Raw genomic sequence first — 18,635 nt, 5'->3', positions numbered from 1 at the left:
AATGTTCAGTAGACAACTAGAGAGGCTCTGGTGCCTGGGAAAGTCCTCAGCTAGGTGGAAACATAGGAACACATGCATGGTTGTTAAAGACACTTAGACTAGATGAGCCTATTCAGAATGGAAAGAATATTAAAAGCAAAATTTAGAGGATCCCAATGCAGAAGGGCATATCCAAAGTAAGAGAGGAAAATCATTCATGAAGTCCCAGAAAACCATTGTCGAGATGGGTAAGAAAAAGCTGGACTGTATTACACAAAAGAAAGCCCACGGAAGAAGGCACTTCAAGACGGAAATTAGACGGGGTGTGATAATGACCCACAACCTTTGGTGGAAGACTGCATCAGAAGGATTGCTTTGAGATTGAGAACAGCATATTCTACAGCAGAAGACCCTGTCTTGAAAAAAAAGGAAGAAAGGCATAATACAGACAAAATATGCTGAAAATAAAAATGTTACTTTATATTATAAATTAATTGTTTGAGTTTATATCACCTAATGCCTTTAAATTATATCTATTGAGATAATTAGAATCCTTCAAGATCAATCACTGTTACATCATCACCCCTAAACCAAGATGAAAGGAAACAACATATAAAAATGAAACTCAGGATCATTTCTCCTCCACATAGAGGTTATCAGGCCCTCTTGAACTATTGGAAAAGTTCAATGACTTTTGCTTTCTAACCGCTGGTTAAATGTAAAAGTCAACATCAAACTCACCTCTCAATTTTTCTCCAACACTGCCATTCCAAGGACTTTCTTTTAACAAATTTGCAGAGCGTGAATAAATATCTGTGGCATGAGGCAGCAAAAGTTGAAGATGTTTATGAAGCAATGCCACACTGCTTGAGTTCTGCAAAGAAAAAAAATGCTTAAATTACTACTCAAAAAGATCCAAAGTACAAAAATAATATGGCATCCCCAACTATCTGCGTTGTATGTTCCTAGTAGAGCATCATGAAAAGCATAGAATTCATACCTCAGTAACATTATTAATGTGGCAAAAAGCAAGCAGTTGTTTCTGTAATGAACATAGTAGTTCATGAAGATGAGCAGGCTGGCTGTTCTCTGAAGATGATGTTCCAAGAAGGTATTTATCACTATTCTTTTCTAGCTCTCCAAATGCTTGATCCTAAAATGACACATAATGAAGATTATATTTTAAGTATGTTTATAAAACTATTTTTATGTTTATTCTTCTTTATTAAATGAGAAACACTTGATAAAATTTTAATATGTCATTTTATAATTTTAAGTTACATATTACTTGGCCACCACAGTATTTCAAATCTGACATGTTTCTACCTTTGGAGAAGGAAATCTAAAATTTTATTTATATTGTTTACATGTTACAATACTTTGACCTAAAAAGATCCTTACCCCTTTATTCTTTTCTTAATATATTGAAAAAGCAAGGTACCGTATAAAACCCTAAATTTCTTAAGAGAGTCTTCATTAAAATTTCGGCCAGATGAGTGTCGGGATGGCAGGACTGAGGACCATATGGCTGATCTGACAGGTTTCCATATCCCATGCACACAGTCGAAAGGTCAGCAGCATCGGAAGGTGAGCTATAGCCAAGAAGGGAGGCTACGTGGGTATGATCTTGTAAACTTGTCAGAATTATATCCAGTTGCATTCTCTAAACAACAATGAAAAAGAAACATATAATTAGGATAACATGCATTAGAAGAGAAAAAAATTTAGGACAAAAACTATACTGTTAATTAATGTACTTACTTGCTTGATAAACAATGTTCAAGAAGCATATAAACATTTTTTAACAAATCATTTTTTAAAGATTTATTTATTCATTTTATGTATATAAGTACACAGTAGCTGTCTTCAGACGCACCAGAAGAGGGCATCAAATCTCATTACAGATGGTTGTGAGCCACCAGATGTTTTCTGGGATTTGAACTCAGGACCTCTGGAAAAGCAGCCAGTGCTCTTAATCACTGAGCCATCTCTCTAGCCCATAAACATTTTTTTTTTAAGATTTATTAATGTATATGAGTACACTATAGCTGTCTTCAGACACACCAAAAGAGGGCATCACATCCTATTACAGATGGTTGTGAGCCACCATATGGTTCCTGAGAATTGAACTTAGGACCTCTGGAAGAGCAGCTGGTACTCTTAACCATTTCTCCAGCCCAGGAAGTACATAATTATAGGAAAAACTATTCAGTTAGTACCATTTGAAAAAATGTAATAGACTTTTAATCTCATCTTTTATAATGAACAGCTAAAATTCTAGCTAAAGTAATGTATATAATAATTTAAGCAGTATAAGTATCAGTAGAAAACTCCAATAAGTAAATTATACTCATGTTATTCTACAAAACTACTGATGAGAACTGCTTATTCTAATGTTTAAAAGAAATCACTTGTAATTTAAACTATGCAAAATATTTACTGAAAAGCATCTGTGGACATTATACTGCCAGTAAATACCATGTTTCCCCTCAAATCTATAGCTCTACAATTAACTCTTCTACTTAGCTCAGCAAAGCATTTATTTTCAGGTATTTAAACAATAAAAATTAAAAATAAGCATACTCACACCTCAAATACTTTTTGCTAATGACCTTTTCCTTTTCAGATAAGCACCTCTAGGCATGGGACTAACAGCAATAGGTTTCAACTCAGCACTTCACTAAAAGAAGGGTATCTAGCTTGACACCATAATTAACACTAGAAAAGTGAATCATGACTCTAAGAACAGACTCCAAGTAACCTACTAAATCATCATGTGTATCATTTCAGGTCATTAGACATCCAACAATTCTTCCAACATACACCATCAAATAATCAGGATGCACTGCAACTACCAAGCATATTTGTGAAAAGATGACACTTAATTTACTTTATTTTCCTCTCAGTCCTATTTCCTGGCTGTGAATGGTTTATCTACATAGAAAGGCTTACCTGTCCTTTGGATAAGCTTTCCCATCTATCAGGTCCTTGGGGTAAAAGAGAATGAAGTAATTCCATCCGTTCTCGTAATGGAGGTAACAGCATGGTTGCTCCAACTGAGAGTGTTTCAATTACCACCTAATATCCAAAAGCAAAACCAAATAAAAAAACAGAGAGAGAGGAGAGGAGAGGAGAGGAGAGGAGAGGAGAGGAGAGGAGAGGGAAGGAGAGGGAAGGAGAGGAGAGGGGAGGAAGTGAAGGGAGGGGAGGGGAGGAGAGGGGAAAGATCAGTGAAGATCTTCTTTTTCTAATAGCAACATATGAAAAGTGAATGCACTAACTTCTGGGATTACACAAGTCTAAAGGTGCCAAGTGTGAACTGAAAGCCTGTAAACCTTCTTTTAGTTTAGAGGGTTTAAGAACATGATGGCTCACGCCTTTAATCCAGCACTTGGTAGGAAGAAGCAGCTGGGTCTCTGACTTCCAGGCTAGCCTGGTCTAAACACATAAAAACTGCAATTGATAGTGTCTAGTGTACTACTGACTATCATCTAACTATGGCTGCAGGCCACAGGTTCTTTTCTCTTACCTCTTGGATTTCATCTGGGACAGTGGAATCCATCAGCCTGAAGAGCAAATTTCGAAGTGGACCTGCCTGTCTCCCAAGAATACTGGTAGCAACCCCTCCCGCCAGGGCCAGAGCTAGGTGATTTGAAAGTAACTTCAGGCACAGTTTAAGAAAATTATGGTGTTCCCTGAAACAAAACAAGCTGGTGTGAACTTTTGAAGCATAAAACTGTAATATAATATACAGTTTAAGGAATATTTTTTCTCTTTAAAAATTGCCAAGTGATGACCAATGAAAATTTTAAAACATCATTTATGAAATTATATATAACCTTTAAATATCATAAAGTTATTAATAAAAGTTTAGTTCTTTTCTAACTTACAAAGAAGACATGTAATTTGGAGAAAAACAAAAAAGAATAAATAAAAGATTGAAAACAGCAATTAATACATATGAATGTGTAAGTATCTACAACATACCTTGATGAAGGGAAAGGCAGTGGGGGAACCTCACTGTTTATTTTATCACAGTATCTCTCAAGAAAAGATCGCAGATGTGAGAAGGTACTCTCTTCAAGATCTACACAATAAGGCCTGTGCCATGCAACAACTTGTCTAGAAGGAAGCATAAGGAAAGTATCCAACAGCCTTATAATGAAACTGCTACACATAATCAAAAATAAAGAACAAGACCTAGTGGGGAAGAACAAAACAAAACTAAACAGCTTCCTTGATTTAAAAGTATATACTTTATGTATTCCAATCTTCTGGGCTAATATCCACTTATTAGAGAATACATACCATGTGTGTTCTTTTGTGATTGGGTTACCTCACTCAGGATGATATTCTCCAGGTCCAAACCACAAACCATAAGAAACTCAAGAAGAAGGAAGACCCAAGTGTGGATACTTCATTCCTTCTTAAAAGGGGAAACAGAATACCCATGGAAGGAGTTGTAGGGACCAACTATGGAGCAGAGACTAAAGGAAGGACAATTCAGAGACTGTTCCACTTGGGAATCCTTCCCATATTCAATCATCAAATCCAGACACTATTGTGGATGCCAGCAAGTGCTGGATGACAGGAGCCTGATATAGCTGTCTCCTGAGAGGCTCTGACAGTACCCTACTTATACAGAAGTAGAGACTCACAGCCATCCATTGAACTGAGTACAGGATCCCCAATGAAGGAGCTAGAGAAAGGACCTAAGGAGCTGAAAGGTTTGCAGCCTCTTAGGACGAACAACAATATGAACTAACAAGTACCCTCAGAGCTCTCAGGGACTAAAACACCAACCAAAGAGTACACATGGTGGGACTAATGGCTCCAGCAGCATATGTATAGCAGAGGATGGCCAAGTTGGTCATCAATGGGAGAAGAGGACCTTGACCCTGTGAAGGTTCTATGCCCCAGTGTAGGGGAATGCCAGGGCCAGAGGGTGGGTTGGTGAGCAGGGAGAGGTGGGATGGAACAGGGGTTTGTTTTTTTATTTTATTTTATTTTATTTTTGGGGGAGAGGGGAACTTGGGAAAGGAGATGTTGTAAATAAAGAAAAAAATCTAATAAAAAATAAATAAATAAATCTTTTTAAAAAAAAGTATAGCAACTGGGCTTTTGGGGCAGGGGGGTTGTTTTGCCTTGTTTTTCATTTTGTTTTGTTATTTTTGAGTAATTTGTTGTTTTACAAAGAAATCCAACCAAAAGGCAATGATATTAAACAAATGTTTTAAGTCAATAAAGCCTAGTACTGAGCTTAGTTTATTTCCTCTTAATATGGAGATATTAAACTGTGTGTGTAATATTATACACACACAGTATGTGTTCATGTGTGTGCATGTGGGTCTACATGTGTGAGGAGAGCAGAAATTGATGACCAGTGTCTTCCTCAGTTGCTCTCTACCTTATTTTTGGAGACAGGGTCTTTCACTGAAACTAGAGCTCATTAATTTGGCAAAAGAGGCCGGACAGTGAACTCCAGCCATCCATCCATGCCCCCTACCACAACCTCAGCATCAAGATTAAAGACATGTACTGCAGCACTTGGCTTTTACATGGGACAAGAGACTGAACTCAGGTCCTCATACTTGCCAGGCAAACAATTCACTGACTCAGTCATCTCCTCAGCTTGGTACTTAACTTTGAATTCATTCTCTAAAGACAGAGAATTCAAAATGAGAAGACAAGTATCTTAAATACAGCTTCTTCATTTTGAAATATATGTAACCTCAATATACATGAAAAGAGACCTAAATGTTATTTCTATGATAACAGAGTCAATACCAGAAATTATATATGCTTTAAATTGCATATATATTAATTATTCTTAAAAATCACATTAAATTTTATTCTAAATTTAGCAATACTACTGTTATACTCTTGTATGGTTGCATATGAACTGTTCTGCCCAAAGACTCATGTGTTGAAGACTTGTAAATACAATATTGAAATGAGGTGGGCTGTTCTGTTGTGCCATAATGTTCTGCCTGACTTCAGGCCAAGGCAATGGAGCCAGAAGATGATAGACTGATATATGTAAACCAAAGTAAATCCTTTCCCCTTTTAAGGTATTTATATAATTTGTTAAAGTAGGCAAAGATATTAACACAATTACCTATATAAAAAATTTTTTTGATACAACTCTAAATGACTTTAAATTAACTTGAGTATGTATACATGAAAGCTTTGTGAAGAGCCACTGTTTACTTTTCACATGAATAATTTTACAAAAGAAAGAAATCTTAAGATAAAACCAATATCCACTCCCAATAACCTTGACACAGACAAGGTATGTTACCATGAACAGCAACAGAGTAGTATGTACCTTATACTTATTGTAGAGATCTATGTGTCATTCTGTTAAACATGGGACCAATATACTTACTATCAAAATCTGTACTATTTAGAAATTAATTTTAATACACTATTATTATTATTAATATTTAATTTAATTATTTACCTTCTGAAGTACATTATGTAATACTGACTCGATTTTAGGACATTCAAAGTCCTAAATATAGGAAAGTATATTTTTTTAAAAAAAATATCACAAGCATATTTAAGTATATAGCACGTACCTGTCCCTAGGGAGAGCAGTCCATGCCAAACTATGTGATGTTCCAGCTGAGATCTGCTGAATAGCTATGCCATCTAAGCCACTCACTTTCTTTGGTTTAGTAATAGGACCTGTTGAATTTCCCTGGCCACATTGTCCCATGGAGTTATTGCCCCAGGCATAAACTTCATTATCTAAAAATAAGACAAAGTATAAAAATTATATTTAAATGTAACATACTTACAAAAAAGAATAATTGATAATATTTTTTAAAAAACTAATGATGTAGACCACTTATAATCCCTGCACTAACAGAGGCTAAGACAGAAGAATTGAAAGTTTGTGCTTAGTCTATAAAGATGCTACTTAAAATACTAAGACAAACAAACTTGACTTTACCATGAGAAAGAGACAAACAATGACTATCTCCAATAGAAATATCAACTATTCTGGTGGCAGCCAATTCTTCAATGAGCTTGGGTCTCAAAGCAGTGGCTTCTGAAGAGCCACAACCTAGACAAGCCCCACAGCCCCACGCGTAGACCTGAAAAGACAGAAACACAAAACACATAAGCTCCTGAAGTAGACTGCTAACTGAAATTATCAAGTTGTGGTACCTTTCTGATATTAAAATAACATTTAATGTTTTAATCATTTTAAAGATGGTCATTGTACCCTCAGGAGACTAATCAACAAGACAGCTGGAAAGCAAATATAATAGAGGTTAACTGCCTCATGTGATTATTCCCAATTATCTCTAAAATACAGACATAAAAAATAGAAATACTAAACCATTAGCACACCCAAGAAAATAGTAATCACTTCTTAGCAAATTATCTTCACCTTGTTTCATTAAAAAAAATAAAAAAAAAAAATCCACGCTATGGTTGTGCACGCCTTTAATCCTAGCACACAGAAGGCAGTTCTCTGTAAGTTCAAGGTCAGTCTGGTCTACAGAGTTTCAAACCACGTCTGGGACACTCCCCCCAGATCCCCCAAAAAAGAAAAAGGTCACTGTCATTTATTGTACTATTTTTAAACACCCAGTGTATAAACAGATGAGCAGCTAGGATGAAAATAAACTGGTCACAGGTAAAATGAAAGACAGGAGAGTCTAAAACTGCTAAACTGCTAAAGTTACCACTAACTGGCTTGCACTTGGCAAAAACTGTCCAATCTAAGCAATTATGGAAATAATACCTTAAAACTTCTAGTTATTGCCGGATGGTGGTGGCACAGGCCTTTAACCTCAGCACTTGAGAGGCAGAAGAAGGCAGATCTCTGAGTCTGAGGCCAGCCTCTACAGAGTGAGTTCTAGGACTTCCAGGGCTACACAGAAAAAGCTTGTCTCAAAAGAAACAAAACAAGCAAACAAAAAAACTTCCATTTACATGTTTCTTACATGGTAGACGAGAGCAAGGAATGAAAATTTAAAATTGATAACATGAATCCCAAAACTGATCTTAATTCTCACAAACAAAGAATTTGTGAATCAGAAGTCAAGATAGCTCCCCTGAACATCTTTATGTGTTACTAACAACAAAATGATTAGTAGCTGACTTAGCTGTCCAGGACAACATGCACAAAGAAAAGAGGAAGATGAAAGGAGGAATGTCCGCCAATAAGGCAATGCAACAAGTCAGCAAACCTAATAACTTCCTCTTTCCTCTGGCTTTGATAAAATTCTATTCACTCTTTTCTTTATGCCATAAAGGCTTTTTTATGGCTATTATTTTTGTTTTATCTTCAAATTATTTTAGGTAAGACTAGTAAGGTCAAGTTAGATTTCTTCTTCAAAAGAAAAGACCATACATTTATACCAGTTATCAGAAAACGAACTTAAGTACAGAGTGTAAGAGAACTCCAGCACAGCAAAGGTCTATTCAAACAAAGATTAAGAACTAAACACGGAAGAAGATATTACTAAGACTCTAAATGACTCTGTGGTGGTCTAACTAGGTATAGGACCCATAGACTCATGTGTTTGAAAGCTTGCTTGGCCCATGGGGAATGGCACTATTAGGAGGTATAGCCTTGTTGAAGTAGGTGTGATCTTGTTGAAGGAAGTATGTCACTGTGGGAGCAGGCTTGAAGGTCTCCTAAATTCAAGTTCCACCCAGTGTGAAAGAGTCTCCTTCTGCTGTCTATGGACCAAGATGTAGAACTCTCAGATTCCTCTCTAGCAACATGTCTGCCTAAGCTACCATGCTTTCCACCATGATGATTATGGACTAAACCTCTGAAACTGTAAGCCAGCCCCAATTAAATATTTTCCTTTATAAAAGTTCCTTTGGTCATGGTGTCTCCTCATAGCAGTGGAAACCCAAACTAAGACAGATTCAAAGTCCAACAGTTTTCAGTAATGCCCTCTGAGTTTTCTTTCAAATATTCTTTTAGCTGAGCACTAGATTAAGAACATTTGTAGCTCAGTTGGTACAGAACTTGCTTAGCATCCAAAATTCCCAGATTTGATCCCTAGAACTATAACACACACACACACACACACACACACACACACAGACAGATTACTTGTCTTGCATTTTAGGCATTATATCATGCCATATGAAAATAAATTACCTTCATTTAAACTTAAGAGTTATATTTAGTAGAAAAGAACCACTTGGTAGGCCTGAAGGAACTGAGACAAATGGATTGAAAAGCTCCACAGGTATTAATAGTAAACAGAATGGCTCATCAAAGTATTTCTTCCACTTTATTTCTGTAAACATACACACTGGACTTCATATAACCTAATATGGCCATGATACATAATTTCCTTTGGAATATAACAGATTTACTGTTTATTATCTACCAAGAGTTAAACAAAAAACTTTAAATACAAATAATTATCTTATATAAATATGAATAATTATCTTATACAACCATCTGGTACACAAAGCAGAAATATTTCCTCTTTCATAAAATGGAGCATATGACACTGAAGGGAAGTCTAAGATTTGCTTGTGGATATAAATCAAGTGAGCACTTGCTGGTTTCAATCTATGGATTCTTACTACAAAACCTACTAGGAAGAACACATGAAAGACCATGTTTTTATACCAAAGTATTGAAGTATGCAATTGACTCTACAATAAAATAAAATGAATAGTTTGTATTATATTTTTGAGCATATGGAATCGAGTCTTTCAAAAAAATAACTAAATTAAATGTGAATTTCCGCTTTGCTGGTCATCTACGTCAGCCTAGCATACAATGGACTCCTACATTCAAGTCCAAAGTGGCTGATAAACTCGAGGAAAAAAACATTATCACTATTCTTCACTGTGCCTGGTCCTCTTTTGGTACCACCACTTTCCATCTGAAGGTGTTCTTTTTACCTTCTTTTTGAACATCTTTTTTAGTTCCTATCACTGTCCCCTCAAGTTTTTGTTTTGTGCCTCCTACTATTCTTTAACAGGAAGGAGTCTCTGAGGATCCTTGATGATTTGGGTGAGAGGATTATAAGGTTCTAAGCACTAGATGAATTTATTTTATCAACTTACTTCAAAGAGCAGGGTGCTAAAAGAAAATATATCCAGACCACACAAGCAGGTAAGAAAACCTGGCTCATTTTCATCTGTTATATTTGAAACAAAATTAAGTATTATTTTTCTTATTATGTTGTCTTAAAATCTTTTTCTTAGCTGGGCAGTGGTAGCACACAGCTTTTATCACAGCCCCTAGGAGGCACAGGCAGGAAGATCTCTGAGTTCCAGGACAGTCAAGGCTAAAACGTTTTGCTTTTGCCTAGTCCACTGAAATACTCTTATGCATGTTTATTCCTCAGTCTTACCTGCCCTGTTGATGTCAAAGCAAGTGAAGACTGGCTCCCAGCACAAACTTTGCGAATAAACATTCCTTGTAAAGCTTCAATAACTTTAGGTTTATATACTCTGTTGGTATCACCATGGCCAAGTTTGCCTACATACATTAAAAAAAAAAAAAAAAATTTTTCAAGTTAGGCAACTTAAGTACATTCTTCTTTTTTAAGCACTAAATTTAATAAAGTATTTGAATTCTTACAGCAATGACCTGACAGACTTAGAAAGCTGTAAGTTCCTGATAGCAGAAGACATTAACAAATGGACATGTTTGTTTCAAGAAAGGTAAGAATCAATAACTAATAGCCTTTTGCATCTTATTCAATAAAAGCTACTTTACCAGGGCTACACAGAGAAACCCTGTTTCAAAAATCCAAAAAAAAGCTACTTTAAAAAGACACAAAATAATTTTCTTTCTTTGTCCCCCTTTAAGCCATATTTCTTTTTCCTTTTTTAGAATTAAAAAACTTTTTAAAGTGTGTGTGTGTGTGTGTGTGTGTTTGAACATATACATGTGAATTTCCAGAGAGTCCACAAGAGGGTGTGGGATTTGTAACAGATGATGTGAGTTGCTTGATACAATAGTACATAAAACAGAAAATATGGAAAATTACTGAAAGAGAAGGAAAATGGCTAACATATCAATGCAATCCCACCAGAAATCAACAAAATGTAAATTACATTATATTACTTTCATTAAATAAATTATTTTTTAAGGTTTTTTTGTTTGGTTTAGTTTTTCTTTATTGAGACAAGTTCCTGATACCCGGTAACTTTCAAACCCTCTGGCCTCAGCTGTGGAAATCTAGGAACAGCAAGAGAGCACTGTCACACCTGGCTACAATTATCTTATTTTTAATAAGATTGTATTATTGCTGATCTCTGTGTACACCGCTGACAGAGTAACAAAGTGGGCAAAGATCTGCTCACTCATGAGGTGGGCTTTGTTTTGTCTATTTCACTGATAGCCTTACTGTATTGCCACATGGTTGGGGCAGGGAGAAAAAAACATTGGTTTTAACATTAGGGGGAAAAAACTACGAGGGGACATCTTGTTACCCAACAATGAGAAACTTATTTTTATAAATTGTCCTACAGATAAATATAATATTACTCTGGGCCTTTTTAAAATGTAGCATAGTGACTTCTTTACTGATATCCATAAAATATTGCTATATTATACCCAACAAATTATAAAAATAATACATATGAGCTATACAGGCCTACTTTGGCTTTTAAAAAGACATGCATAAATGGACATATATTTAGAAATCTGTTACCAATATGTTAACAATAGTTAAAGAACTACTGTAACAATGAAAGAAATAATTTGTTTTTATGTCTGTTCATCTACATTTGAGTTTTTCTATACTAGGTATACATACTTGAAAAGGATTTTTTTTCCTTCAATTTTTAAAAAAAAAAAAAGCCCAAAGCTACCAATAGATATTTTCTACATACCATTGTCTCCTCCTCCAAAAGACCACACAGTTCTTCCATCTTTGGACAAAGCAATTGTATGTGAACTTCCACAAGAAACCTCTCCTACATTGCTAATATCTTTTACTAATGTTGGAATGTTACGGCTGTTACTGTCACCATGACCTTAGATAAAACACAGAGATAATGTTAACTCCTTTTCTCTAGATCGTTATTTCACAAAAGTAATATGCTACCAGTTATTTTCAAATGTAATTAAGTACAAAAAAGTGAATCATCTCTAACTGCTCTCCCTAGTCTCCTAGGCTGCCCCCAACCTGGGGACCACAGGCAAACTGAGGACTTAGAACATTCTATCATAGCACTTACCTTAATGTGTTTCACTGACCAGTACATTCAAGTTCACAATGTTATGTTTCTTAGCTCTGAACCTCTACAGAGCCTGGTTATAATTCTGGTTACATCTTAGATAATGCATCAAAACCTAGACAAAATTATCTATAGAAATATATCTTACTTTGAGTTTAAAACTAATAAAAATAAATGGCCTATGAACTTTGTGCTCATTGATTCTTGGTAACAGATCATTTTTGCTCTGTGGGAATAATTCCAAATTTTAAAGACTCTTACCTAATCTTCCAAAGTCTCCTTCACCCCATGTATATAATTCACCATCCTCTGTGACAGCAGCACTATGTCTGTATCCAGCTGATACACAAACAACTACCTGAAGTGCACATAAGTAAATCTGATAAGTATACCAATGCTAGAACACATACACACAGGGACTCTAGGGGTATTATTACTCAAAATTCATATAGAAGTTGTCAAGACCAAGGGCACTGACTAAGCAATCACTTAAATCCATGTTCTGCTCCCTGAGCCCTGAATCCTGGCTTTTACCCAAAGAAGAGAACAAGTTTTCTCAATTCAAAAAGAGACGTTGTAATTTCTAGCAAAGACATTAGTCTGCTCACTATCAGGAATGCTACAGCATCAATCAAGTCTTTACTGAAGGAGTTGGAGAGAATAGAACAAGAAACAATGGCAACTTTTTAAATCTAAGATTAACATAAAAACCTCTGGTCTTTACTGACCAAGTAAAATTTATTACCTAGTAAGTAACTCAAAAAATACTGGCTATTACTAATATAATTGGAATATAAACTTCACATTAAACTTCTCACTGCCTTTTTGTCATCAAAAAATTATCTTTGATTAGTACAGTGGTTCTTAAACGTCGTAATGCTTTGACCCTTTCATACAGTTTCTCATGTTGTGATGACCCCCAACCACAAAATTACTTTCATTGCTATTTCATAACTAATTTTGGTACTGTTATGAACTATAATGTAAATATGTGTTTTTCCAATGGTCTTAGGCAAACCCTGTGAAAGCATCATGACACCCCAACAAAGGGGTTGCTACCCACAGTTAAGAACCACTGGATTAGTAGAATCAAAGCAGTAAGGACATATTACAACATACCTTAGGGACCACTTATACCTTCTAATACTGATCAATATTATCTGCTACTTATACAGAAGCATACAGAAAAAGTCAGCTCTAATAACTCCCTATCTTTTAAACCTCAGGAAATGAAAATTCAGAAAAATTTAAATGTGAGACTCCATTTTTAAAATCTGAACACCTAATGTATTCTAAACACTGAAAAATTCTATGATTTTCATTTGTAAATAAATTTAAAATATTCTGTTATTTTTCCACTATGATATTTACACTATATTGTTATAGAAAAAATGATATTGAAAAGAATTTAAGTAAAGCAATAGAATTAAGAAATATTAAAAGAACCAGAAAATCCCTATTGTTAAGACTATTTATCAGAAGTATCTTAAGAGCTCCATAGTCAATATCTTTTCAGTTATTGAGGCATGGCCTGCCTTCACTGCGCTTACTATCCTCAAACAAGCAATCCTAATTATCTTTATCTGGAATTACAGATGTGTGGACTACACCCAACACACTCTGTACCTTATCAAATATTTGCTGGTGTTTATGTAGTGGAATGTTACAAAACCATTGCTTTGGGTCTTATAACTTTGAGAAGTTAAAATACTACAAGTCATGGTTGTGTGGAATTTATTTGATAGCCATTTAGAAAAAAAAGTCTCATGGTAGAAAAAATTATTATATGTATTCTGTTATTAAATTTTAAATTTTAAACATAGAAACTCACATAAGCCTTGCTTCTGTAAAGAAAAGTCAAACAAAATGAACACAGTTCTGTTTCTAATGGCACCAATTATTTAAATAAGACTCTTGACAATCACTTAACGACTCTAAATTCCTCATCATTCAAGGACTAGAGAGATGGCTCAGTCTATAAAATGTTTGTATGTAAACATGAGGACCAAGGTGTAAAAAGCCAGAAGTGGTAGAACATGTTCGTATCATGGCTAGAACTGTAGAGACAAGACGATCCTGAGGCTCAATGGGCAGACAGCTTAGCTTAATCAGTGAGACCCTGTCTCAAAAAAAAAAAAAAGTAGAAGTGAAGGAAACCGTCCAGAAGGACTGGAAAGATGGCTAGGCTGTAAAGTTTTCTGCTCTTGCAGAGGACCTGGGTTTGTTTTCTAACACCTGCATGGTTTCAAGCAATCTGACATCCTCTTCCAGCCTCCTCAGACATCAGGTATGCACGCACTCGAATGTAAGAGTGCACATGCACACATACAGACATAGTACACAAATGTGCATGTAGACATAACACTCACATGCTCAAAATAAATATTTTGGTTTTTGTTTTCTTAAGACAAGGTTTCTCAGTGTAGCCCTGGCTATATTGGAACCCACTCTGTAGATCAGGCTGGCCTTGAACTAGGAGATACACCTGCCTCTGCCTCCAAAGTTCTGGGATTAAAGGTGAGTACTATTTCACCCAGCAAAATAATAAAAATAGATTTTTTTTATTTTAATTATGGGGAGGGGTGTGCACACGTGCATGCAGGAGCCTACTGAGGCCAGAGACACTGATCCCGTGAGCTGGGGTTACAGGGGAGTCGTGAGCCACTTGATGTGGTGCTGAGAATAAAACATAGATCTTCTAAAGAGCAGTATGCATGTTTAAGTACTGTGCCATCTCTCCAGCCCCCAAAAAAAATTAATCGTGAAAAGTGGAATACTGTCCTAGAAACAACACACAAGGTTGACCTCACATGTCCCCACACACAGGTAAAAAACTTAAGTTGAAATAAAAAGAACTAAAATTGAATGATGCATGTAAAAGTATACTATAATCTATAAAATATACACCAAAAGGTAAGACAAAGAGTGGCAGGTAAGAAGTAATTCAGAAAAGAATATATCAAAATCTGACGGATATAGCCGATTACTATACCGCTGTATTTATTGTTACCCAAAGCACATACCTTTCCCTGTAGTGGGCCCTGGATAAGCTTGGGGTATTTCTGGGTTGAACTATTCCCATGTCCTAGTTTCCCATAGTCGCCATCTCCCCAGCTGAAGACTTCACCTTCTGTAGTAAAAGCTAAAGTGTGACCATCAGAGCCTTTAGATGACGAAACTTTCTTAATAGACCGGTGAGGCTCAAAAGTTAACTTTTTTAAGGTAGACTGATTATTGGAATCTCCGAGGCCCAGTCTCCCATAGCTGCCTTTACCACAAGCTCTGACAGAGCCATCTGTAGAAATGACAAAAGTGCAATACTGTCCAGCTTCAATCTATAAAAGAACACCAGAATCTTAAGTTAGAAAATGCTTTGAGAGAGTCAAAAAATAAAACTTCAGGTCAGGTTCGTCAAAAAGGCAGAAAGGAAATCATTAAGAGGAGAAAATGTCATGATCCTCCATAGAAAGCAGTAAGCAGAAAACATCAATGATATTTTCAGAGTAACTCCATGCTGAGTGTAAATTCATATATCCTTTAAGGTTATCTACCAGGGTGTGACAAAAATGAAACAATGGAGAGATGGCTCGAAAGATGGCTCGGGGATTAAGAGCCCTGGCTGCTCTTCCAGAGGTCCTGGATTTGATTCCCAACACCCACATGGGAGCTCACAACAGTCTTTAACTTCAGCTCCAGGGAATCCAACATCCACTTTTGGCTTCCACAGGCATTGTACTTATATGATACATAGACACTTGTGTATAGAGGTAAAACATCTACACACATAGTATTAAGTGAACAAAATCTCAAAAAAAATCTAAAAAAAAAAAAACAAATATCCTTCTCATAATTGGAGAAGGAAAAACATTTCTATAAATTCCTTAGGTATATTAAAGCAAGATTCATTTAGATAAAGATATATATACACATATTTCATACTCATGATGAAAAAATACAATTTAATGAAAATAAAATATAAAGCTTTACCTTAGACTACAAATATAAAAAGGGGGAAAAAAGAAAAAAAAAATTGATGGTAAGAAAATGAAATGCCATTCTGAAAAAAGGAAAAGTCCCTTATATTAAGTATCATTTGTGTGGAATACAGAAATAAAACCTGCTACCATTCATTAGGCTTTTTACATTTTTATTTATAATTTTCAGTTTTTGGTATTTTGAAACAGGATGTTATTCTGAAGTGCTGGTTGGCCTGGAACTCATTATATAGATCAGGCCTCTGTCTCCTGAGTATTGGCATTAAAGATGTTTACCATTATACACTGCTTCACTAGGCTTTTTAAAAATCTAGGTCCCAATTTAGTATTTTGAATATAAAAATGGTGTCAAAGATATGACAGACCAAAAATGCATTTCCTGTTAAAATGAAGAACTGATGTGATATAAAAATATCACAGATAAGAAATGTTCAATCGAGAGCTGGGCAGTAGTGGCGCACGCTTTTAACCCCAGCACTTGGGAGGCAGAGGCAGGTGGATTTCTGAGTTCGAGGCCAGACAGGTCTACAGAGTGAGTTCCAGGACAGCCTGGGCTATACAGAGAAACGCTATCTCAAAAACCAAAAACAAAAAAGAAATGTTCAATCAAGAATTTTTACTCATTGAAAAATATACTCAATATAACTTAAGGCACAAAAGTGTATATAAATACCCCATTATCTACCAGTTCACAAAGAATACAGAGAACTTACGGTCTGAGCATCAGAGAAACTAGGAGCCAGTTTGGGTTGTAGTATTTTCTCCTGTGTGCCTTCTACCAACTGATGGCTGCTGTTGCTGCCCCAAACATATACCTCACAGGTTTCAGAAACAATGGGAGCATCACCAGTCTGAATGCTATCTGGGCTAGCACATGTTCTTGAGTAGTCAGAAGCCATTCTACAAACCTATTAAAAATTTAAATATACACACAGAAAAAATAACCAAAATATATAGTCTAGTTTTACATATTCTCTGAAATTACTGTCTTAACTTCTAATACTCTAAGCTACTCACATCTAGCTTTAAATATAGATAGCTTAAATATTTATTACCACAGACTAAATAACTAAGATGGGAAGAAGAACATACATAATCAAGCCTCTTTAAGTAAAATGTTTTCACATACAAACTTCACAGAAAGTCAAAGTTCATAAAGACAAAGTAGGAAGAAAACATCACTAATAATCCTGTCACCTTTACATAATAAATGTTACCTTTTTCATATGTACATTCTTTAACATAGTCATTAAGAACTGACAAATGACACAAGACAATAATGCAAAATTTTCTTCATGCTTAAATAAACAATATTCCATGTAATGTTAAAATCACAATTTACTTTTTTCTAACAAATATTTAAATTGTTTATCTTTGTTATATAGGCCATTTACTGACCAGGCATGGTGGGGTATCCCTTTAATCCCAGAACTTGGGAATCAGAAGTAGGTGGTCTACATAATGAGTTCCAGGACAGCCAGGGTTACACATTGAGATCTTGTCTCAAAATTATATAGCTATGTTATTATTTTGTCCCAAAGCATAGAAATCAAGGTGACCCACTGACTGCTTGAACCAAGGAATGGATCTGTATCAGAGTATTAGTCTCACTGCAAACACACTAACACTTAATATTAAGGTTTAAAATATTTTACAAATTGATGTTGCAAGAAAGAAGAATGTCATTTTAACTTCACATCTTCTATCAGCAGAGCTAAAATTAATCCTTGTATTTGCTTTCCATATTTTCTGACATCAACTAAGTTTCACCCAACTGGTTTTTATTAACACACAAAAACTCAATACAATCAACATATTAAAACTGTGACTGTAATTATTGTCAATTTGTGGTTTAAAGGTTTTTTACATAAGTAAAACAGAAAAATCTTAAAGAGCTAATATGTTTTTCTCAACATATTAAACAGGAAGGGACAGAAGAGTCTTACTCAGAACCTTTAACTCTAATGCAAAGCATTAGATCTGACAAGGCTTTCCTAGTGACTGTGAGGACACAGGACTACCTGTCAAAGAATATGCAATTTCACTGAAGACAAAAGGAGGATGGTGGTAGCAAGAAAGTGAAATTTATCATTTAAAAACCTAGTACTGTAAGAAGGTCCTTCCTCTTTTCTCAAAAAAGAAAAAAGAGGAAAAAGAAAAATTACTAATGAGATTCAAAAGCACACTTTTAAATTAAAAGTAAAACTGGAAGGTGGTTGCTAAGCAGGATTCTGTAAAAATCAGATGGCAGAACCAGCAGCAACATGATTCTCTAAACACTCCAAATCTGCAGAGAAAGACTCAAGCTCCTATTTAACCTTCATAACAAACTATGCGTAGCTCCAAGAACCACAAAGTAGATGATCATAGTGTACCACGAAATACACACACAGCATTATCATCTGTACAGGACTTTAAGAAAGACATAAATAACACCCTCAAAGAAATACAAGAGAACACAGGTAAACAGCT

General features: G+C 35.4%; 1 protein-coding gene across 6 annotated transcripts in view; it reads right to left on the bottom strand.

Annotated features, from left to right (window-relative positions):
* Nucleotides 1–18,635, bottom strand: part of Herc1 (HECT and RLD domain containing E3 ubiquitin protein ligase family member 1) — a 166,290-nt gene that overhangs the window by 112,076 nt on the left and 35,579 nt on the right. For all 6 annotated transcript variants that reach the window (XM_031346075.1, XM_031346069.1, XM_031346071.1 and 3 more), the window contains exons 4-16: nt 16,877–17,071; nt 15,192–15,503; nt 12,430–12,526; nt 11,821–11,964; nt 10,332–10,459; nt 6,938–7,082; nt 6,561–6,732; nt 3,967–4,101; nt 3,509–3,674; nt 2,932–3,057; nt 1,421–1,642; nt 980–1,132; nt 721–853 (exon numbers count right to left, since the gene is read on the bottom strand). In XM_031346075.1, coding sequence (XP_031201935.1) covers nt 721–853; nt 980–1,132; nt 1,421–1,642; nt 2,932–3,057; nt 3,509–3,674; nt 3,967–4,101; nt 6,561–6,732; nt 6,938–7,082; nt 10,332–10,459; nt 11,821–11,964; nt 12,430–12,526; nt 15,192–15,503; nt 16,877–17,071 — 2,128 coding nt within the window. The remainder of the gene's footprint in view (nt 1–720; nt 854–979; nt 1,133–1,420; nt 1,643–2,931; nt 3,058–3,508; nt 3,675–3,966; nt 4,102–6,560; nt 6,733–6,937; nt 7,083–10,331; nt 10,460–11,820; nt 11,965–12,429; nt 12,527–15,191; nt 15,504–16,876; nt 17,072–18,635) is intronic.

Source organism: Mastomys coucha, unplaced genomic scaffold (genome assembly GCF_008632895.1).
Source record: "Mastomys coucha isolate ucsf_1 unplaced genomic scaffold, UCSF_Mcou_1 pScaffold23, whole genome shotgun sequence".
NCBI lineage: Eukaryota > Metazoa > Chordata > Mammalia > Rodentia > Muridae > Mastomys > Mastomys coucha.
Note: the sequence above shows the minus strand (reverse complement) of the source record. Positions and strands in the feature narration are given on the sequence as shown.